The following is a 23,950-nucleotide window of genomic DNA, read 5'->3' as shown; positions in this document are numbered from 1 at the left end:
CAAATATCCTCAAACCACTTCCCTGAGGAGGCGGATTTGAGACCTTTTCTCCTGTCTCCATGCTTGGCTACCTGGTGAGTAAATCCCGTCTTGCAAAATTTGACATTTCAGCCATCAACCTACTACTTGGTGGGCAAAACGGGCCTGTTTTGGTAACAACCAACGTCCTCACCATTGTGGGGTGCTTTCATGGATGTTATGGTACAGGCGGGCAATGTTACTAATGCCAAAAGACACATGCAACATTTCTAGTGTTTTCTCTGGAAGACCGTGCCCCCCAACACTGCCACCTGGCAATCAGATTCCAATATGGACTTTGGAATAAACCATATTCAAATCATAGCATTTTTGCGCCCCCCCCCAAACTCATATCCTTCTCAGAATAAAAAATTATCATTTCGTCCAGGAGCCCTCCCATGTAAGAGTGGTCTTCTTTCGCCTTGAACACAGCCCCTGCTCTCTGCCACTCTGACTTATTTTTTAAATGGACATGTTTCTCTGCCTCTCTCCCTGCTTCTCCCTAATTTCTCCCCCTCCCTAATCTCAGGGGAAACGGGATGATCTTTCTTCCCCAACCCAGGCAGAGTTATCTGGCCTTGAGCACACACCCACTACAGAAAACAGGTAATTCAGACTTTGGGGATGGCACCAGAAGATCTCAGAAATGACTGTCTCCCAAATTAACCAGTGAATTACAGCTCCAACAGAGAACACGTGGAAAGTGGCCTTTGAACCAGCTCTTTAAAAAACCCCTGTTCTCCTCAATGGGCAGAATCACAGCCTCTGGGGGCAGGAGTGCCCTCTTTCTCCTTCACTAGCAAAGCAATGAAATTTTTTTTTTCCTTTTTCTCAAAATGGTGTCCTGGTTATTGACTTGGCATCAGGGTCAGGGGCTGAGTTTTGGTCACAAACTTGGTAACACAGAGGGGACCTGAGATCAACCCCTGCTCCAGTTTTCTTGGGTAGACCTGGCTCTCTAAGGAACCCCACTTACATTCTGAGGATGCAAGGCGGCTGGAGAACTTGTTTAGAGCCAACTGCAGTGAAGTCAGGAGATAGGAGAATTTGCCTTGGGTGGAACCAGAGGAGTAAAGGGAGGGACTGAGGGACTGTCCCAGCAGCTGCCGAAGCTCCTTATGCTTCCAGGAACTCCTGCCTTTGCTCATTGCTCCATCACGGTCCACTTTGAGTAAAATGAAACTGAACTCAGTAAAATTGTGACACCCTTGGCTATCCGGTAAGTCCCCAGTGTGCACACTGAGACCCTTGGCTCCACACATCTGGTTTTTCTTCGAGGAAACATATGGTCTCTTTTCGTGGGGACAGCTATTGGCATTACTGGTGTAGAAGTCAAGGTTAAGTGAGACTCAAGAACCTAGGCATATTTCCTCCCTCTGATCTGTTCTAGGTTCTTTCTCTTGGCCTCGGGTTTGGGAATTCCTTCTGGTTTTCTGTTTTTTTTTTTTTTTTTTTTTGTATCTGTTACTGCCCCTTTTAAGACCTGGGCAATACTGTGTTGATCTATAGGTAGTTGCGTGGGAAAGATCTTGGCTGGCCTGCTTTAAAGGCTCCTGTCTGTTGGCCATCATTTGGGGGATCCTTTCTGGTTGTCTGCCTATTTCTTTGTGTACAATCTTGTAATTGGAGTTGGTCTGTCAGAGGTAAAGTAAGGGGAAGAAATTTGTACGTGCAGGTTTGTCTGTTTTGAAGGTTTCTGACAGTCAGCCCTGATTTCAGTGATCCTCTCTTGTCTGTCTCTGTTTTTTGTATTTGTTACTGGCCTTTTAAGACACGGGCCATACTGCATTGGTAGTCTCTTGAGAAGAGAGAGCTTGGCAAAATGGGACACTTACAGGTATAAGCTTGTCTAAGAGAAAGATGTTTTACTGTAACACAATTTGGCCTTTGAATGGTTTTCTGGATTATTAGACAATCTTGTTGTTGGAGTTGGTCTGTCAGAGGTAAAGTATTTGGAAGAGATTCTGCATGTACAGGCGTTAGTGCAGTTGCATGCTAAGGAGTCTAAATAGTCTGGAACTAAGTTGAAGGTGCCAAAAGGCACTGCCTCTGGTGTGCAAGGATAGCAGGGCACCAGCCCTGGACTGGAAAAAAATCCCAGGAAAGCTGCCTGGGCTGTAGAAAAATGGCCAAAGAGAATCTGGCCTCTGCCCTGCCTTCCAACCCCTTTTTCCCATGGAGAGTGGAGGCTGCTAGCCACAAAGGATGTGGCAGTAGGTTCTAGCACTGTTAGTCTATGACCTGGGGACAGGAAGAGTCTCCCCTTTTAATGTCTGACAGGACACCCCATTTGACCAGGGGATATCCATCACTGAGCAGAGCAGTTCTTGTTATAACAGTATCCCATCAAACTAAATGCATGGGGAGATAGGCAGGATAAACTATTGCACCCCGAAAAGAAAAAGAAAAAAACCAGAAACTAAGGCTAACCTTTTTAGTAGGCAGTCTCTGCAAAGGAATCTCCAAGGAAACCCAAAGAAAAAGATGGAAAGGGCCTCCATTGCATATCAATATGCCTTGTACAAGAAAAGGCCCCAAAGAAGCCTCTGGGTACAATGGACAGAGGGGAACTCACTCACAGTTGATGGTATTGTGATAATGAAAATGGAGACGGGTCAGGCTCAAAATACCCTGCCACCCGAGAGAAAAGTTTAGGGCTCAGTTTTTGTATATCAGATTGTCTGATCCCTCTCTTGGGATGAAATTTGTTGTGTAAATCAAATGCACAAATAACATTCATAAGGATTGTTTCAGAATATGAATTTAAGAAAGAGTCTGAAACTAGCTAAGAGATATAAGAAAGTCACAGGGATGGAAATATATCTTAGTATGGAAAATTAAAAGGTAAAAGATGAGGAAGTATTTCTGGATGAGAAAGTATTTTTTTTCTGAGAAAGTAATTTTCTTGTGCTGAAGTCCAAGATCAAAGAGAGGAAAAAACTAGGGATGTAGACAAGTTGTGAACGACTAAGTCAGTTGCAGGCTTGTGGAAGGTAAATCTCAAAAAGTTTGTGTTTGTGATTAAACTGGCTCTAATTAGCATAGTCAAAATCATTTGAATTTTAATGTACTGATGTGAAGCAGTCTGCAACATTGATCTGCTCTTATCTATCAAGATAATTTTCTTGTATCTGTTAGGTTTTGTTGCTTAAGGAAACTAGTCTTAAAGAAATTGGGATTTGTACCTGTTTTAAAGTCTTTTAAATGATTACTTCATAATAGGTTAAACAACTGTTATTTTAGGTTCCAACAAGGTAGTTAACACCATAAATTTTTGTGACTAGATATATGTATACATCTGAGAACTCTATCTGTCTGAGCCTTGTCTAAGTGTTATGAAAAGTCTATAAAATGAAAGTTTATCTAGATTTTCTGGCAAGGTAACCGGTAAGTGCTCTCTTTTGTACACTGTATCTGACATAGAAGGGCCACACTGCCCTTTGAAGACATGTCTTCTGTTTGCTTTGACTATGTTGATTTCTGATCATTAACAGTGTTTCCTAAATGTCTAAGAGTTTTAAGGCTATTCTTTGATTTTTGCCAGTACTGCTGACACAGGCAGATCTGTGATTATTGTTGCCATGCACCAAGAATTCTACATTTTACTTTAAAAAGTTAAACTTAGTTCAATGTAAAGCTTAGGAGAGCACTTGACCAGGTTGGTGTTCTCCAAACTCATTGTCTGTAGTCTCCTTTAGATTTATATAGAAATGACAAAATTGGTGGGTATTTATTTATGTCATTGAATGTTTTATAACTGGATAAAAGTAACCTGTTGTCAATAAGTTATATATAATATTATGTGTTACTCTTTACCCTGGGATGGGAATTTGAATGAAATTTTGTAAGGCAATAAGGAGAGCCTGATTCGTTCAAAGGTTGATAATATGGAACATGAAAATATTTTGCTACCTTTTTCACAAAAGGAAAATTAAGAGCTTTCTTAGCCTTTAGGTTTGATTATGTTTCAGATGTAATGCTGTATTGTTAACTGATATTCAGATAGACTTGGAAAATAATACATGAAAACTTTGTAGAATATTTTTTTAAGAGGGCAAAGATCAGATTCAGAAATAAAACACTTTTTAAGATTTGTCAAGAGGCCAGCCTCACTGAGTTAAGGTCTGCCCCTCGTCCTTCTCCAAGTTAGAATGGCTCCAAAGTAGGTTAGAAACAAGCTTGTTTAAAGTTGTGTTCAAAAGATAAATTTTTTGCTGTTGTAAATGTTACTGTGATCTCAAAGTAACAGGGGATATAATAATACCAAACAGGTAAAGTTTTGGGTAAATTGTAAAAGGTATTTAGGTTTGTGAAAGAGTTTTAAAAAATAAAACTTGTATAGCATTGAGTTGATAAACATATGGGTCTTTGTAGAGGCTGAATAAACACCAAAGATACATTAAGGTTCATTTTGTAAGTTTCCTTGTAAAACTTTATGACTGTTGCCTGTTAGTGGTTTGCAGCAGTACCACTTCTAACAGAACAACCTGAGTTAATTTGAGACAATAAGTCATCACCTGCGGGACAGGTAGGATATAATGCAGACTTGTAGCATCGACTCCAATGAAATGAAAGGGATAACTGTAAAAGTGTAGGTATTGAAGTTATAACCAGCTACTCCCACTTGAAGACTGGTGAAACTGGCTTGCTGGATATTAAGAAACAAAAACTTGGAGACCAAAGTCAAGGAAGTAAAAGGGCCAAGGAAAAAGCAGCTAACTCTTTGGCCTTTACCCTCTAAGGTCAGCTAGGAGCCAGAGAATGATGGGACCCCTCTCAGGGTCTTACAACTCCAGTGAGTCATCTGATTTGCCCATCAGGGAGATGGAGAGGACCCTAGAGAACAGGAAGCCAAACAGTGCACATTCTGCAAAGAGGAGGGTCATTAGAGAAGGAACTGTCCCTGATGCTTCCAAGAGAAGCCATGGATGGTCAGCCAGACCCTGTTCCATCCTGGAAGATGGCACCACTGGTACAGGAAAACTAAAGGAGACAAGCAGCTTCACATATGTCCCTAAGAGTGATCTCTGAGGAATCTCAGCTCACTCTGAAGAGTAGATAGAAGCAAGGCCAATTTGAAACAACGTGCGTCTTAAACACCTAACAGGAGAGTATAGCCAAAGCACAGTCCTATGGACATTTAAAAAGAAAAACAATGTTTTTTTTTTTTTTTTTTCAGTGTAATTTAAGATGTACCCTTGTGTCAGTCCTACCAAGTATAAGTAAAGCTGGAGGCTATAACAGAAGGGTTCTTGTGTAGGAGTGCTTAACAATAACTATCACAAAGGACTCTAGAGTCACAGGTTTGTCCTGAGTCAATTTGAGCCTGATCTCATAGACCTACAAATCTTCCTGACCTCCTACATAGATAAACTGGGTCTGTTTTTCACTGATACAATTGTGAGTTATTGTCTTCATGGTGTTTTCAGAGACTGGCTGAAATGCTGATTGCATTTGTGCTTATTTTTACAAAAAAGTAATGCTTTGCTATCTTGTTTATTGTTATCTTAACCTGATCCCTGCCCTATGTACACCTTGTCCAGTTACCCACCAACCAACACCCTGAACCTCTGGACTGTCCTGGTGCTGAATACCCTTAACTGTCCACGCCCCTAACCTAGAGAGAATTCAGGTCATTTCCCCCAACTTCGCCCTCTCTTAGCAGGAAGCAGCTTAGAGGTGTCGTCCACTGAAATGGAATGTAGAAATGGACGGTGGGGAAATGCAACAGTGGTCCACTTTACGCTTTGCACACAGCCCTTGCTGCTCTGTCACTGCAACCTATTTCTATTTTTTAAAAAATATTTTTAGTTGTAGATGGACACAATACCTTTATTTTATTGATTTTCATGTGGTGCTGAAGATCAAACCCAGTGCCTACCTCATGCGTGCAAGGCAAGTGCTCCTCGGCTAAGGGCCAGCCCCAGTCCTGCAACTGATTTTTAAAAGGACCTGATTCTTTCTCTTCCTCTCTCCCTGCTTCTCCCTAATCTCTCCCCTTCCCTAATCTCAGGGGAAACATGATTACCTTTCCTCCCCATCCTAGGCAGAGTTATCTGTCCCTGAGTACACACCCACCACAGGGAGGAAGAAATTCAGACTTCAGGGCTGGCACCAGAAGATCTCAGAAATGAGCAATGTGATGCAGAAGTGAGTTCCAACTCCAGCAGAGAACATGTGGAATGCAGCCTTTGAATCACCTCTTTAAAACCTCCCCGTCACCTCTGATGGGCCCATCGCAGCCTCTGGGACAGGAGTACCCTTTGCTTCCCCTTTGCTAGCAAGGCAATGAAACTCCTTTTTCCCAAAACCATGTCCTGGTTATTGGCGTGGCATTGGGGACAGGGACGGAGTTTTCAGCAAAAGTGGTACAGCTGAGAGGGCCTGGAAGCTCCTTGCAGCCCCCTCTGTCTTTCTCTGGTTCTGTGCCTCTTTTTCATTTGTCTGTTTCTGGGTCGCATCCTGTATAATACACCAGTAAATGTAAGAGAAGTCCTGAGAGTCACAGGTGAAATTATCAAACTTGATTGGGGATTGTGGAAATCCCCAATTAGTCTTTGTCCGGGCAGAACCGTGGTACCTGGGTACTGCTCAATTCTGGCCCCTGAACTAGGTCTATGGAGGTGGGGTCTGAGTCCTCCAACTCATGGACTCTGATGCCAACCCCAGGTAGCCAGTGTCAGAATGGAGTATCACTTGGCATAAATCGAGCCCCACGGGCTTCCTCCCCTCTGACTGCCGATCCGAGGGTGCTCCTTTGTAAACAACCACACATGCTAATTCCATTTCACCAGCAGTCAGTCTTTCAAGAGGTCTTGTTTCTTTGACTCACTCTCATTTTCAATTTCATTATTTCTTTTCTTACCTTCATTCTTTCCTTTACCAGACCTGCTTTTATTGAATTATCCCATTCATCTTCTTTCTTTTCTTGTTTGGTGCTGGGGATTGAACCCATGGCCTTAAGCTTGTTGGCTTCCCATTCATTTTCACTTCTCGAGGAGGGAATTTAAATCGTTGACCTGAGCTCTCTCCTCTGACAAAGGATAAAATTAGACAATTTGATCTAAAGATTTCATGGCTTCATGTTTAGTTCTGGAATCCTGCCACTCTCTGTTCCACAAATGGAGACTACGTGTCCTGATGGCACAAGTCATGCAGGTTGGTTTTATGGAAGGAGAGGGTCGGGAGGGACGCAGACATGAACAACACAGAGTGGGTTGCTCATTTCCATCTTGATTTCTCTCTTAAGGTGGGACAGGCAGACACGATAGTAGAGAATTAACTGATTAGTTTACACAAGGTTCCTTCAGGTACTCTTTTGTGTGTGTGTAAGGATTAAGGCAAAAGGAATTTGAATAGCACACATAAACTGATGACAAGAGATTTATACAACTTAGCTTCAGCTTCACGAGGAGGAACTTTAGCATGAATGGCTCCATTTTGGCTTTTGGTCTGATCGGTTCAGGTCTAGCCCAAGAGCATTTTAGCAACTATGAATTTCCCTCTAGGCACTGCTTTAGCTGCATCCTACAAATTTTGAAATATTTCTTTAATTTTTTCATTTAGTTCAAAATATTTTCTGTCTCTTAACACATATCCTTTGAATGATGTATTATTTCGAAGTGTGTTGTTGAGTTTTAGAGTTTTAGGAAGTTTGCTCTCATGTCTCTGTTACTGATTTCTCATTGGATTCTTGCTGCAGTTTGGACATGAAGCATTGCCCAAGATTCTACATGCTAAAGGCTTTGTACCCAGACCTTGAGGCTATTGGGAGGTGGTGGATCCCTTACGAGGTGCAAGGTCTTCAGGTCATTGGCACGTGCCCAGAAGGGGATGGTGGAACCACTGCCCCTTATTCTCCTCTCTTTTGCCCTCCTTGACCACGAGGCAAGCACCTTTGCTCCACCAAATGCTCCCTGCCATTGTCACTCAGCAACCACCAGAGGCCTGAATGCAGTGGGTCCTCCTGATTGTGGACTGGAATCGCCAAAACTGTGATAAACGCTCATCTTGTTATCACTTGACCATCTCAGGTGTTGGTTATAAAGACAGAAACCGTACTCACCCAATTCCATTATGACAAGGGAATGTACTTGGGAGGTTCAGTTGGGTTGTCAACTTGATTAGATTGAGAGATGCCTAGGATTGACAGACGAGCACACTGAGGTGGGGTACCTGATGGACAGCACTGTCCAATGGACTGGGACCCAGATGGAGCCCAAGGTGGAAGCAGGAAGAAGCCACAGCGGATGCCAGTTTAATTCTCTTTGAGCAAGTGCTGCTGCTGTTACCCAAGGACACCGGGGTTGACTCCTTCGCTCTTCCAGTGTGGGCACTCTTCAGTGGCTCTCCAGGGAACTTCCAGGCTTTTGGTCAGGGACTGGGACTCCATCACTGGTCCCTTTTGTGCTGAGGCTCCAGCTTCTCAGACTGAGAAGCTACTGGTTCCTCCAGCTCTCCAGTGTGCAGATGGCCATTGTGGGATGACCCAGCTTCGATTGTGTAAGCCAATCTTATATGTCCCCTCTTATAATCATACATACACATACGTACCCTGTTGGTTCTGTTGATCTAGAGAACCTGATCACAATGATTTTAATGGTTTTAATTCATGTAAATGTCTGAAGGTTTGTTTTATGTCCCTGGATATGGTCTCCCTTGGTGAATGTTCCATGGGCACTGAGAAAACTATGTTCTGCAGTTGGGTGGGGTGTGAGTGTGTGTGTTTCTGTGTGAGTATGTGTGAGAATCAGATGCTTTGGGTTGTATGTGGTCCTTTATATACAAAACACATGTATGGGTTTCTCTTCCTACAGGGTGTTTCTCCTGCTTGCTAAAAGTCTTAGTCATCTCCAAGGAAGAACGTGATGTCATGTAACCAAGGGTCAGTTGTGGGGTAAGACCTGAAATTGAGGCCCCACGTAATGTGCTGCCTTGACATCTGGGGCCAAGCAGGAGACCCTGGAATGGCCTACCCATGGGTTTTCCTCCCGTGCTGCTTCTGCAATAATGTGTCCTGGCGAAGCAACTCCTGTTGAGAAGGCAAAGCTGGTTTCTGTTCACCCTCAAGTGGTGAGTTTCAGTTCCCTGCCCACCAGTCATTCAACCCAGACATTCCTGCCCGTGGGCTCCAGTGTGCTGTTTTTTACTACGGAGTTGGAATCGGCCTCCCCACCCTGCAGTGGTTCACTGTTTCCAGATGCACCCACCTGTGGCCTGCATGGCTGACACGGTCCTCCCGCCGGGTGCCAGGCAGGCATGGGGTGTAGGTGGGTAAGGAACGCTGTCGAACTCGCCACCACAACAGCCGCTGCTGCACATTCAGGCATCTCTCCCCAGTGGGGTATTAAAACACAATTAACTGATGAGGACGTTTCGTGTGCTCTTTCCTTTAGTGAAGTGTATGTTCAGATCTTTTGTTCTTTGAAAATGTTATTTTAATTGTGGCAAAATACACAGAGCGGAATCCACTTCTGAGTGAAAGTTCAGGGACGCCGAGCACATCCTCAGTGTTGCCCAACCAATACTCAGCACCCATCCACAGGGCTCTTTGTTTCTCAAAATTCAACAACAGCTCCCTAGTTGTCCTTCCTCCAGTCCCTGAAACCACCATTCTACTTCCATTTCTGTGAATGTGACTTGCCAGGGATCCACTATGAGCAGAATCGGTCAGTATCTGTCCTTTCACAACCAGCTTATTGCACTTAGCGTAATGTCCTCAAGGTTGGTCCACAGCATAGCATGTGTTAGGATTGCCTTCCTCTTCGAAGGCTGAATAACATCCTGCTGTATGGATGCATGAAGTGCATCCACTTCTCCTTGATGGACACTGGTAGCTTCCACTCTCTGGCTATTGTGTATAATGCTGCCGTACAGTGAATGTGGGCGTGCAAATATCTTTGTGAATTCTTGCTCTCAATTTTTTCAGTATATGCACAGAATCAGGATTGCTGGATTATATGCTAATTGTCTTTATAATGTTCTGGGGAACTGACATACGTTTTCCATGGTAGCTGGACCATTTTACATCCCCACCAACAGTGCATGAAGGTTCCAATTTCTCCCCATTTGTTATCGTTTCATTTTTTTGTGGGGGTTACTGGGGATTGAACCTAGTGGTGCTTTACTGCCGAGTCACATCCCCAGTGCTTTTCGTTTTATTTTGAGACTGGGTCTTGCTAAGTTGCTGAGGACCTCACTAAATCTTTGAGGCTGGTCTTGAACTTGCGATCCCCTGCCTCAACCTCCCAAGTCGCTGGGACTACAGGTGTGTGCCACCACACCTGGCATTTCATTGTTTTTTTTTTTTTTATATAGCAATCATCCAACAACAGCTGCAAGGTGATATCTCAGTGTGGTTTTGATTGGCATTTTCCTAAAGATGCATGATGTGAAGCACCCTCTCATGTGCTTATTAACCATTTGTGCATTTTCTCTGGTGACAGGTTATTCCAACTCTGCCTATTTTTTTAAATTTATTTTTATTGTAAACAAATGGGATACATGTTGTTTCTGTTTGTACATGGAGTAACAGCATACCATTTGCATAATCATACATTCACATAGGGTAATGATGTTTGATTCATTCTGTTATTTTTTCCTCCCCCCAACCCCTCCCACCCTTCTTTTCCCTCTATATAGTCCCTCCTTCCTCCATTCTTTCCCCCTTCCCACCCCCCATTATCCACTTATCAGTCATCATCCACTTATCAGTGAGATCATTTGTCCTTTGGATTTTTGAGATTTGCTTACCTCACTTAGCATGATATTCTCCAATTTCATCTATTTGCCTGCAAATGCCATAATTTTATTATTCTTTATAGCTGAGTAATATTCCATTGTATATATATACCACAGTTTCTTTATCCATTCATCAATTGAAGGACATCTAGGTTGGTTCCATAGTCTGGTTATTGTGAATTGAGCAGCTATGAACCCAACTCTGCCTATTTTTTATTTGAGTTATTTGCTTTTCTCCTCTCGAGTTGTGCTTTTCCAATTTCTCCCCATACAGTCCAACGCTTGTCATTTCATATTTTTTTGGCGAGGGGTACTGGGGATTGAACCTAGTCTTTTTTCTTAGTTGGGTTTTAAAAGTTGCGTGTGCCCTCTGGATGTGAGACCTTCACCTGACATGTGATGTGCAAGTATTTTCTGTGGGCTGTGGGTTTTCTTGTCACTCTTCTTCTTGAGGCCAGTGGGAGGGCTCCTAACCTTTCTCCAGTAGGAAGGAGATGTGCTGCGGATTCCTGATGGACACCGCTACCATGCAAGGACAATGCCTTCTACCTCTGGTTGCTAAGAATGTTTTAAAGCTGAATAGCCAATCGGAGCTGAGTTTTGCTGAGTGCTCTTGTGCAATATGGTGAAACACTCATGTGGATTTTCTACTTTAGTTTATGGGATGTATTAGTTAGTTTTCTCATGCTGTTTGTGTACCTGAGGAAGAAATTTATTCATCATCGTCCATGTACAGAAACATGTCCAGCCCACCTCTGCTGAGTCCCCCAGCCTCACTCCATCAGGGAGAAAGGCACTGAAGCCTGTACCCTGAATTGGAGGATGTGATGGGAACAACTTTCCTCTCTGGGGTCTTCCACCCAATAATCCACAACCTCAGGGAAAAGTATCAGATGAGCCAAATTGAGGGACATTCTACAAAATGCCTCATCTGTGGTCTTCCAAATGCTCACAGTCATCAAAAACAAGGGGTTAGTGACATCGTCACAGTGCGGAAGAGCCTGAGGAGATGTGACTGTCTAGACGTAACATGGCATCCTGGGTGGGATTTGGGAGCAGAAAAGGACCTTAGGTACCTTAGAGTGAAATACAGATAGCCCAGGAAGGGCACTTTGTGTTGTAAATAAGAAATTGACCTGGGCACATTCATTATTTCTAACACATTTTATTAAGTGGAAGGTCAACATTAGGGGAGTCTTGATGAAAGGAATTGGGGAAGCCTCCTTTCTGTTTTTGCAATATTACCACAAATCTAAAATTATTCTAAAATGAAGAATAAAACTAATAAAAACAAAGTAGAAGATCAAAAACCTCACTATTTGATGAGGATGCAAGCATGCATTTTCTATTTAAAAATTTTTTTATTTGTTCTAATTAGCTGTACCATGACAGTAGAATGCATTTATATATTTTGATAGCTCATACATAAATAAAGTGTAATCCCCCATTTTTCTCTGATTGTACATGTTGCAGGATCACATTGGTCATGCAGTCATACATGTACATGAAGTAATAATGTCTGTGTCACTCTACTATCCTTCCTACCCCCATGCCCCTTCCCCTCCCTTCACTCCCCTCTACCGAATATAAAATAACTTTATTCTTCCCTATCCCCCTCCCTTACTGTGAATTAGCTTCTGCATATTAGAGAAAACTCTTGGCTTTTGATTTGTTGAGTTTGGCTTATTTCATTTAGCATGATATTCTCTAACTACATCCATTTACCAGCAAATGCCAGAATTTCATTCTTCTTTAAAGCTGAGTAATATTCCAGTGTGTGTGTGTGTGTGTGTGTGTGTGTGTGTGTGAGTGTGTGTGTGTGTGTGTGTGTGACATTTTCTTTATCCATTCATCTGTTGAAGCACATCTAGGTTGGTTCCATAGTTTAGCCATTATGAATTGAGCTGTTGTAAACATGTGTCACTGTGTCACTGTAGTATGCTGATTTAAGTCCTTTGGGTATAAACCGAGGAGTGGGATAACTAGGATAAATGTTGGCGAGGATGTGGGGGAAAAGGTACACTCATACATTGCTAGTGGGAATGCAAATTAGTGCAACTACTATGGAGAGCATTTTCTATTTTTTAATTGAACTATGATATACGTACCATACAGCACACAAGTCTTATATTTCTCGCTTTAGGCACTTTTATGTATGAACACACCCCCTGAAAACATCTCTCAGATAAAAATAAAGAACATTTCCAGCTCACAAGAATTCTTTGTGTCCCCTCCTAGCCAATCCCCAATCACCCCTTGTAAATAAACTCCATTTCGAGTCCACCTCAAATGTTAGTCCTATCTGTTCTTGAAATTCATGTAAAAATCAAACCTCAGAGTATGCACACTTCATGTCTGAATACTTCAGCTTTTTCTGACATTCATGTATTTGTTACTTGGATCAGTAGGCTGCTTTTTTGTTGCGGTATAGCATTCCACTCAGTGAATGCAGGACTTTTTGTTTTTCCTCACCTGCTGGTGGCCTCTTGGTTTTTTCCAATATGGGACTATTTTGAATAAAGCTTCTAGGCATCTTTGGTTTCCTCCTTGAGACTATGTGACCCTCTGGTTCCTGGAGTGGACTTGGAAGCAGAATCTCTGCTTGGAAGCAGAATCTCAACTCTATTGTTCACCAGTGTGTGACCTTGGGGCAGTTACCTGACCATGCTGTGCTTCATTTTCTCTCAACTGTAAAGTGCAGGTCAGACCATCTACACAGCCTGGGAGACTGAATGCGTGAGTGTATGAAGCAGTTAGAAGAGAACCTGGTCAGAGCAGCACCAAGCAGACATGCACCGTGATGATTCGGCCCCAGCCCTGAAGTCAGCAGAATGCACCCTAGGTGAGGACCTTGGCCAGCCAAAGCAGCAAAGCCAGGGGTCAGTGGGTGGGAAGACTGGGGGCTCACTGTCCCACCCTCTCTATAGATGGAGGCAGCATAAAAAAAGGGACCCTAATTTGACAAGTTATTGGTTTGGTTAAAAGCATCCCATGACTTGGCACACTGTGAGTGGACCAGTCCTTTCCACCACAGAACCAGGCCACTCCCACTTCTGCCTGAAATTCTTGGAATATGGGCCCCTGTCATGGTAGCAGGCTCGGCCCCTCCCTCCAGCATCTTCCGGTGCCCCTACCCAGTTCCCTGTTTCTCTTCCTGACTTACGGTAGATTCAGGGAGTGAGTTACAGGGGTGGGAATAAAAGCTGTGATCCCAGCAGTCCTGGGCACTGAGGGACAGCGGTGGCCATGAGTGACTTCGAGGAAGCGAGGGCGCAGCAGCTGGGATCCCTGGGTGAGGCTGGGCTGGGACTCTGGGAGCCAGGAGGGGGCATGAGGGGCCAGCCGGGTCTGCACCTGCCCAGGCTCTGATGGACACTCTGCCCACTCAGACGAGGAAGAACTGATAAGCAGCGGCTCCAGGTCTTCCTTTCAACGCTTTGGATTCCGACTTACTGGTGGCCTCAAGAGCATCGCAGGTAGAGCAGAGTTAGGGTGTGGGAGTAAAAGTCATGTCCACTCAGATATCTGTGTCCTGGGGAGTTGGAGGTGGGCAATCTGGATTTTTTGTCCTAGGGAGGAGGAGACCAGGGGTCCAGACTCCTGGGTTCTGGAGTGTGGGATCTATATCCTGAGGTCCCGGGGAGATAGATGCTGAAGGACTGGAGAACTGGGCAGGTGGGAGTAAGGACAGGACCCTGATACTGGGGAGGAGGAGGCTAGATACTGGGGCAATAGAAACTGGGGACTGAACTCCTGGGGCTTGAGGAGGTGGATGTAGAGGGCAAGACTCCAGTGGTCTAGTGAAGGTGGAGGCTGGGTGAACTCTTGGGTTCCAGAGAAGGGGAAACAGGGCTGGATATTTGAGTCCTGTGGGGACTGGACTACCAGATCTTGAGGCAGTACAGAATGGAGACTGGGACTAGACTCCCGGGTCCTGGGGAGGCTGAGGTCGAGCACTGGACTCCTGAGTGACTCCTGGGTTTTAAGAGAGGTGGAGGTGGAAGACTTGTTTCCTAGATTCTGAAAAAGTGAAGGCTGAAGGTCTTAACCCTATGTCTTGGGAAGGTTGAGGCTGGAAACCTTGATGCCAGAGTTTTGGGGACCTTGAGTCTGGGGGAGTAGACTACAGGGTTCTGTGGAAGTGGATTCCTGGATTCTAGGAAGGAGGAGTCTGGGGACTGGACTCCTTGATCCTAGGGAATTGGAGGCTGGGGATTGGACTTCTGGGCTGTGCAGAGCTGGAGGCTAAGGGCCAGGAATCTTGGGTCCTGGGGATTTGGAAGTTGTGGGACTGGACTGTTGGGTCCTGGGAGGGTTGAAATTGGAAACCTAGATTTCTGGATCCTGGAGAGGTGGAGGCTAGGGCAGGGAATCATGGCTCTTGGGAGGGTGGAGGCTGTGGGACTGAATCCTGTGCCCTAGGAAAAAAGAGTTTGGGGCCAGGCTCTCCCTGGACCAGGCTGAGGTAGGGAAGCTGGCTTTCTGGGCCACCATCCTTCTCTCTGGCAGGGTTTCTGGGCCATGGCCCCATCCCCCTGGTGCTTAAGCTGCTCTGCCTCATGCTCTTGGCTGGGATCCTGATGGCCGTCCTTGTCAAAGGTCAGGGAGGGTTGGGGCTCCCTTATCCGGTCCTGAGGCTGCGGCAGCTGGGTCTGGGAGGGAGGTGGGCTGAAAACTGGGATCAGGTCCCTCAGCAGCTTCTCGGCCCTTCTGAGGCCCATCTGGTGGGGGGGAGGGAGGAGTTACAGGGGAGGCTCCCCTTGCCCGTGGGGTTCAGCCTTCTCTGGATGTCAGGGTTCTTCATCTTCAAATGGGATTGAACAGATGTCATCCCTCAGAAACTATGTCCCTTGGAACCTAATGCAGGCCAGGACACACAGAAAGTATTTAAGAAGTGCAGTTTTTTTCTTTTTGGCACAGTCTCCAAGGTCTCCCACTTCCATGAGCAGAAGAAATCAAAACAAGAGAACATCTATCAGGAAGTAGCCCAGGTGAAGGCTGAAATGGGTGAGTGACAGGACCCCAGAGGGTCTGGGCTGTGTGACTCTGTTTAAGTCACAGGCCAATTCTGAGCCTGTTTCCTCAACTAAGAAATGGGAACAAACGGGAACAGTGACAATATCCCCACAGTAGGCACCCTGTGGGAAGCCATCCTTGTTTAGCAGAATCAGATTAGGTTGAGACATGGGACCCAGAGGCCTGGCTTCTAGGAAATGCCGGGAAGCATGTGGCACTGTGTGGGAGTGGTTCCCTGTCTCCTTCTGGAATTTTCCCCTAAGAGGATGACTCCCCTAACTCCACCCTATCCTGTCCATTACAGAAGAAGCTCCTCCCAGTCCTGGCCCCCTTTACCTGTATGTTATAAATAAAGGAGAGTTGGGCAAGTTGTTGTTGTAAGAGGCCAGAGCTGGTATGACCAGACCCATCAAGCCCCCTCTCATTTAAAAAGAGTATTGGCTCTTGTGTGTTCATTGAGCAGATACGTTTTTTGGGTAATAGATAGAAAACCCGCCAACATCCTCCTCCTGCAGTTAACCTTTTCCTCATCCACTTGGTTCGTGGTGGAGGCCTCCCACAGTGCCCAATTAGGCCAATCTCCTGGTCTCTGTCCTGAGTGCTGAAGGCCCTACTTCTCCCAGTCTGGAGGAGACAGTGCCAGGATTCCTGGGTGGGAGGACCCCAGGGTGTAGGGAGGGGACAGTCGGGGGAGTCCCCCAACTCTCTGGGGCTTGAAGGCTGGGCAGATACAGGAGCATAACCTCCCTGTACAGGCCCAACCCGACCTTCTCCCCCAACAGGCCGCCTGTGCCGCCCCTGCCCCTGGGACTGGACATTCTTCCAAGGAAACTGTTACTTCTTCTCTAAGTCCCAACGGAACTGGACTGACTCTGTCACCGCCTGCCAGGAAGAGGGGGCCCAACTAGTCATCATCAAAAGTGCTGAGGAGCAGGTATGTCTGGTGGGGACCCCTGTCCTGGTCTGGGCATGAACCTGGCCACTGGCCATCTGGGAGGAGACAGGTGGTCAGAATACATTTTCAGGACCACTTAGTGGGAGGAGAAGACTCTGCACGTGGGGTCTCTAAGACCTGACACGAGTAGACACACGCAAGTTCTGAAAATGGCTGAACACTTTGGGAGTCATCTAAATTGTAAGTGGTCCCTGGTGTTGTGTTGACTGGTGTCCAGTGACTTCCTCTACACCTTTGGCCATGTCCTCTGGTGTAAATTTTCCACGGTTACTTTCAGTTCCAGCTGGGCATCACTCAATGTGAAACACGCACTGCGTGAAGCGAGCCCGGGTGTGAGTACATTCCTGGAGACACGCTCGGAACTCACAGGATGATGAGCATGCAGTGTTACCAAGTGTGAGCGGCAGAGGTGGCTCTGTTTGCCACGTGTGCAGGTCGGAATACGTCTGTCCATAGCACACACATGGGAAGGACTCAGCCCTCCTGAGCACACCTGGGGGCTCAGAGCTGGTGCACTAGAAGGCTGAAGGTCAGCCTGCAAGCAGAACTTGTCACCAAAACACTGGGGAGACACTAGGTGGAAATTGGGGATCAGAGCTCCCTTCCGACTCCTCGTCTCCCACTCCAGAGCTTCCTGCAGTTGACTTCTAAGAATAAAGGCGACACCTGGATGGGGCTGTCAGACCTGAACAACGAGGGCACGTGGTACTGGGTGGATGGCTCCTATCTGTTTTTCAGGTAGGTCCTGGAGAAGGGCACTCCCTAGAGAAAGCGTCCTAGTTTGGGTTTCCTAAACTTTGGCCTGGGTTCCCCCACACTGCCCTCTAGGCCTAAGAGTACAGCATTTTTTGAGACAAGGCAGGTGGCCTTCGTACCCATGTTAAGCTGGGAGGGCAGCCTCGTAAACTACCACCCCGTCAGAACTGGAGGAGGAGCTTGCAGCCTGGGGCGGGGATTTATAGTAAAGTGTATTAGTAGGAAAACTGAGGCAGAGTAAGACCAACCAGCCTGGGGCTACTGTGACTGAAAGGGTGACTTTTTATACTCATAGATCCCAAATGAGGGCCCAACAGAGCCTGCCCTGGGGATTACCCAAGAAAATACCAGGGTCTGTCAGGAGACAGAGGGTGAAGAAACTGTGGGGAAGAACATTTATTGTGGTGTTCAGGGGAAGAAATAGGCAAGATAGGGTAAGCAGGCTTAGTGGTGGCTAGTTAAGATCACCAGTGGTTCTGGGGTGTCGATGTTGTCCCTGGTTGTAGTGAACCTGGCCCAGGGGAGGTGTATAGAGACCCAGAGTTCAAGAGCACAGTAAGGGAGGTGGTTGGGGTGTGGAGTCGGGCCGGCTGGTTGTGTCTGAAAGCTACATCCTCATGCATGGGGCATGGAGCCCTCATGGGGGGCAAGGAGCATTAGGTGTCTGGAACAAGACTCATCTGTCATCTGCCTGCAGGACAGATGTGAGAGCATCAAATGTCCTAGAGCAGAAACCTGATTCATAAAGTGGGGCTGGGGTGGAGGCTCACTCTGTCTGGCTTGCAGATTCATGAAGTATTGGAATGAAGGGGAGCCCAACAATGATGGGGAGGAAGACTGCGTGGAATTTAGAGGCGATGGCTGGAATGACAGCAGGTGTGAACTTGAAAAATTCTGGATCTGCAAGAAGTCCGCGGACTCCTGTTCCAACAAATGAAGTCTGGCCTCTCCTCAGCCTCTGCAGCCTCTGCAGCCCGGTCCACCCTGCTGGGTGGTGGATTTTTAAATCCGATCATGCCACGTCTTCCTCTCGTCTGTGGGCATCAAGATTTTACCAATTGCCCTGAGATTCTTCTGTCTCATTCCCCATCTCCCAGGGGGCTGTGACGCGATGCTCCTTCCTCCTAGGCCTCTGGGTTCCCCTGGGCTTTGAGGTTGTGGTTCTGGACCTATTTCTGTTCTAGGGTAGGGGCTGCTGGCCACTCAAAAGCTAATATTCAGCAGATGAGGGTTAGGAAGGAATCAGGTTTACTCCTCGTGTGGCACCTTGGAAGAGGGAGAGAGAGGACCACTGTCCTCAAAGCATTGACCTGGGAAACTCAGGAGCGCAAGAGCTCTTTTTTTTTTTTTTTTTTTTTTTGCGGTGCTGGGGAATACGAACCCAGGGCCTTGTGCTTGCAAGGCAAGCACTCTACTGACTGAGCTATCTCCCCAGCCCACGCAAGAGCTTTTATAGGGAGGGAAAAGCGTGACAGTGAGACGGTGGCAGGAAAGCTGCATGCTGAGAGGAGTTTCCATGATCTGGGTGTGTCTCCATTTTTTCCTCTGGCTGGAACACTGCAATAAACCTCAACTTCCTGGGGTGAGTTTCTTATATTGAAATCTACATGTTATTTTTCTCCAAGTTGAAGACATTTACATGACTTGTGTTAGTGGATGCATAGTATAAGGTCACACCGCCCCCCCTCTTAGGTGCCAACATGGCGCTGACCGAGCTTCCCAATTGCAGCTCAACACCCTACCCAGACCCCCAGCAACAAGGCTCACCCAATTACCGACCTTCTCCCCCTGGTGCCAACTCGCACCCAATCTGTGCTGGACATCCCGCCCAGACCCCAGCAACAAGGCTCACCCAATCAACCATCGCCCCGCCCCCCAGCAACAAGGATCTCCCAATCAACTCTCACCCCGTTTCATGCCCCAACCAATCAGTCTCTTCCTGGCCCTATATAAGTGTGTGCATTTTTAAAATAAAACAGAACTTCTCCGGTGATTAGCTTTGGACTGTGGCTCAATGCGCTTCTTTCACGTAGAAATAAAGAGTAAGGACTGACATCACACAGATCGCCAGGTGTTTCAGGTTCTGTAAATCTAAAGCAAGATTTTTTCAGCTGTTGACATTATAACCATTCAGTAGGGTAGTTGTCGCTTTCCTTTAGAAGTTAGAAGGCAGGACCAAGGGGGTGGGTCTGATATTTATGAACTGATCAAGGAGGGGAAACCCTGTGTGGAAGGGGAAAGTGAAAATAACTCTGCCAAGGACAACTCCCAAAGGAGGGTCCCAGGTCCAGTTTAATATGGTGACAGGTGTGACTGAGGGGCTGGGTGTGTCCATTCATGCACTGTCTTCCTTGGTGAAACCAGAAGGTCTGTATGGCCATGTGTAGGGGCTGCCACGTCCCCGGGGGCTCTGAATGACTTCCTCCATCTGCTGTACTTCCACTCGCCTCCCTTACATCTCTCTGCCCGGTGCTGTCCTGGGTTGCTGTAGCTCATCCCACAGGCTGGAAGCACCCGGGAACTAATTCCCCCGGTCATTCAGTGAGTCTCTGCAGAGCCTTCCTGTCTCAGGGGGTGATGGAACCCTAGCTCCTTCCTCCCTTGGTGATGCTGTTGTGGACCCTGAGGTGGATCTCCCTGATGTCTCTTCAAGGAACCCCATGTTGCCCCAGCTGCTGGGAGTGCCTGGAAATACCGGAGTTACCAGGGATCAAACACGCGCTCGGAAGTAGCTGGGGAAGGCAAAGCTCGCTTCTGCAGAACCACCTCCTACTGACAAAGTCCCGCAAACAGCACCCTCAGGACAGCCGGCCTTCTGCTTTTATACAAAACGCAGCTCAGCACCGCCCCCCCCCGCCCCCACAGCTCTGATAGGAGGAGCTTAGGGTCATAATCTTCGTGATTGGCTAATTTTAAAATTGGGGCGGGCAAAGGGAAGGGCTATGTTAAAATGGCTATGATGGGGGCTGGGGTTGCAGCTTAGTGTTAGAGCACTTACTTGGCATGTGTGAGGCCCTGGGTTCAATTCTCAGCAGAACATATAAATAAATAAAATAAAGGTCCATTGCCAACTAAACATATATTTTTAAAAAAATGGCCACTATTGGATCTTACGTCCCAACTAAGGCTAAATACTATATTCCAAAAAGGGACCACTGGACTCTCTGTTTCTCACACCTGTCAGCCCTTCCTGTCCAGACTCTGCTGCAGGGAGCTGCCTTCTCCAAGGTTTGCCTCCCTCCTGTACAGCTCCCAGGGTCTAGGACAAGGACTGTCTGGCCATGTTGGGCCACCGTGGGGACATACTGAAGGGCCATTCAGGTTCCTGATCTCCCCTTGGGGCCTGCCTTAGCCCTGCCACACCTCCTCTGCTGGTCAATTCCCTCTAACCATTCCTAAAAAAGCTATTTGGTCTTTGTATGGGTTCTTGAGTGATCAGGGTGTCTTGTTATTCAAAATGAGCCCATTTGACCACATGGGATTCACACTAATGAGGTGCATTATGGTGAGGTTTGGAAAGCTCAGCCTGGGGCTGGTTACCAGAAAGACCAATAGGTGTTTAGAAAGTGAAAAGGTCAGTCCCCCTCCCACCACCTATCTCCAGGCTTAGGGTGAATTGGAGATGGACCTCTGTAAAAACTGTTGAACAAGACTGGCCAAGTTCCCAAGCTGGTGAACACAGAGGAGCTGGAGAGGGCTGGGAGCTCCAGGCAACTTCCTTACTGTCGCTTCCGTTCTGTCAATCTGTTTGATTTGTCTGTTTTGGAATTGGCTCTTTATAATAGAGGAGTAAACAGCAGCGAAATGTTTTCTGAGTTCTGTGAGTCCTGTGTGGAATTACTGAACCTGAGAGGGGATTATGGAAATCCTCGATGGGTCTTTGTCCAGGCAGACCTGGGCACCCCCTGGTTCCTGCCTTCTGAACCCCATTAGCCTGTTGGGACTGAGTCCACCAACTCATGGAATCTGAGAACTCCAGCTACCAATATAAGAAGGAGAGATTTGCTTGGCTTCAGAAAACCCCACCGGCTTCTTTTCCCTTCTATTGTCAGACAGCTGCTCAGTCATGAATGGGTGAGCAGGGAGGGACAGTGAAGGGCAGCCGGAAGCCACAGCGTGCCTTATATACACCTTGAGAAAAACCATTGTTCCAAGATCATATCGCACTCCACCAGGTGGCCTGGACCCTCCCCTGTCACCTAAAATACCACAACCCCCAATCACTCTGGCAACCACAACATCGAGACCCTCACACTGAGAGCTTGCTGAGGGCTATTCAAAGGGTAATAAATGATTAAGGGGACGGGAAATTGAGGCAGACAGGGGACTCAATTTCCTTGATAATTCCAATTCCCTGAGCTCCAGCCAGCCTCTCCTGGAGGCTGTTGGTGCAGTTCCTGTGCTGTCAGTCAAAAGGTGGACCTGGGAGGACTCTCTAGAAACTTCCCTGGGACGCCCCCTCCAGTAAAACTGGAAGGCAGGAGGGGCTGTCCAGCACTGTCCCCTCTGAGAGGACCCATGCTCTCCTTTCCCCTTTCCTTCCTTTTTTTTTTTTTTTTTTTGTGTTGCTGGGGATTGAACCCAGAGCCCGTGCTCAAGAGGCCAGCCTCCACCAACTGAGCTCCTTCCCCAGCCCCCTTCCTATTCCTTCTAATAAACTCAGGCCTGTGACTCTGGGCGCCATGACTGAATCTCTCCGGTGCGATCCCACAACGAGTGGTGGGAGAGGACTGCCCTGGTCTTCTCGGTTTTCCAGAGGCCCCTGCCCTATGACATGGCCATGTTGGTCCTAGGGTGCTCCTTCACAGGCAATGGGCACATGAAATCACCAGCGGTCAGTCTTAAGAGCTTCCATTGATCTCTCCTCTTACCTCTCCTTCGTCTGGCTTGCTTTTGTGTTGATTTTCTATTGCATTTTAAGTTTCTTGAGGAAGGAATTTAAGTTGATGATTTGAGATCTTTCCTCTGTCAAGGATGAAATCAGACAATTTGTTTCAAGGATTTCACTGGCTTTATGTTCAATTCTAGAATCATGCAACTCTCCATTCCTTGAAATAGAGTATGTGTCCTGAAGGCAAAAGCCACGCAGGTTGGTTTTATGGACAGAGAGGGTTGGGAGTGTAAGCACAAATTACCAAGTCAGAAACAGATCTCAGTGGATCCAGTGATGCATTTATTAAATCACAGTCCTGCACTGGAGGGGCTCATTTTCAGGGTAGAAAATGGCCACCAGTTATAGGAGAGTCTATGTTTTATAGGTTACAACAAGGGTGACTTAATCACTGGGGACTTCAGCAGAATGTGTCGGTTTGGGCAGTCAGGAAACAGGTTGTAAAAGTCCGAAACCCATTATTGCTGGGAAAATAGAAAGAGTCTCAAACCCAGCACTCATTGCTTATCTTCTTCATTCGGGGCTCACCGTCACTGGAAAAAGATTAGTGCTCGCCTTCTTCCCAGGGATTGTCATTTTCTGTATCTTTCAGGGAAGGCTGCAGACTCTAACACCACACAGTGGGTTGCTCATTTCCAGCCTGATTCCTCCTAAGATGGGGACAGGGAGACAGGACAACAGAGGACTAACAACAGGTTCCTTCAGGTGCCCACTTTTGTGTAAGCACTAAGGCAGAGGGAACTTCCATATCATACCTATTGAAACTAGCCTGTTTGGAGAATTTGGCCTTTATCTTTCTAATACTGATTCCTTGGCAGATTAGATAAACAGCTTAATTTCAGCTTCATGAGGAAGAACTTCAGCATGAGGGATTCCATTTTGGTTTTTTTAGTCCTGTTGATTCAGGCCTAGTATAAAAGCATTTCAGTGCTATGAATTTCCCTCTCATCACTACCTTAGCTGAATTCCACATTTATGATTTTACATATCTGTTGATGGACACTGGATGCTTCCACATTTTGATTATTGTGAATAATGCTGCTATGGACATGGGTATACAAAAATCCTTTCAAATACTTGCTTTCATTTTGTTAGTTATATGCACAGAATTGTGATTGCTGGGTTATGTGGTAATTCTATTTGTAATTTCTTGAGAAACTGACATATGTTTTCCACCATTTTATTTCCCCACTAACAGTCCACAAAGGAAGTTTCTTCACATTCTGCCAAAATTTGTTCTTTTGTTATTTTTATAGCTATCATCCTGTGTGTACAAGCTGCTATCTCATTGTGGTTTCTATATGCAGTTCCCTAATGATGAACAATGCTGAGCACCTTCTCATGTGCTTACTGGCTATTTGTGTATCTTCTTTAGAGACATGTACATTTGAGTCCTTTGTCTATGATTTTTATTTCAGTTATTTGCTTTTCTGTTCTTCAGTTGTGCTTTTTCTTATTAAAAAACCAGGTATGTTATTTTCTTGAGTTTTAGGAGTTGTGTGTATACTCTGGATATTAAATCAGTGAGATACATGATTTCCAAGTATTTTCTTCTACTATTTGGGTTTTCAATC

At 46.2% G+C, this 23,950-nt stretch overlaps 1 protein-coding gene across 1 annotated transcript; it reads left to right on the top strand.

Annotated features, from left to right (window-relative positions):
- The first annotated feature begins 13,921 nt into the window (after positions 1–13,921).
- Positions 13,922–19,442, top strand: LOC124969108 (CD209 antigen-like protein C). Its single transcript, XM_047531937.1, has 7 exons — positions 13,922–14,050; positions 14,148–14,234; positions 15,268–15,357; positions 15,679–15,765; positions 16,557–16,708; positions 17,358–17,467; positions 18,272–19,442. Exons 1-7 carry the CDS (start codon positions 14,005–14,007, stop codon positions 18,420–18,422), a joined length of 723 nt encoding a protein of 240 aa, XP_047387893.1. The 5' UTR covers positions 13,922–14,004; the 3' UTR covers positions 18,423–19,442.
- The last annotated feature ends 4,508 nt before the right edge of the window (positions 19,443–23,950 follow it).

This window comes from Sciurus carolinensis, chromosome 17 (genome assembly GCF_902686445.1).
Source record: "Sciurus carolinensis chromosome 17, mSciCar1.2, whole genome shotgun sequence".
NCBI classification, from domain to species: domain Eukaryota; kingdom Metazoa; phylum Chordata; class Mammalia; order Rodentia; family Sciuridae; genus Sciurus; species Sciurus carolinensis.
This window is presented reverse-complemented; position numbering and strand designations above follow the sequence as displayed.

Excerpts from the sequence above, each read along its gene's own strand:
- LOC124969108 (XM_047531937.1), top strand. The coding sequence starts at position 14,005 with ATGAGTGACTTCGAGGAAGCGAGGGCGCAGCAGCTGGGATCCCTGG. Across the intron at positions 14,235-15,267 it reads TGGCCTCAAGAGCATCGCAG|GGTTTCTGGGCCATGGCCCC; the intron begins GTAGAGCAGAGT and ends TCTCTCTGGCAG. Across the intron at positions 15,766-16,556 it reads CCAGGTGAAGGCTGAAATGG|GCCGCCTGTGCCGCCCCTGC; the intron begins GTGAGTGACAGG and ends CTCCCCCAACAG.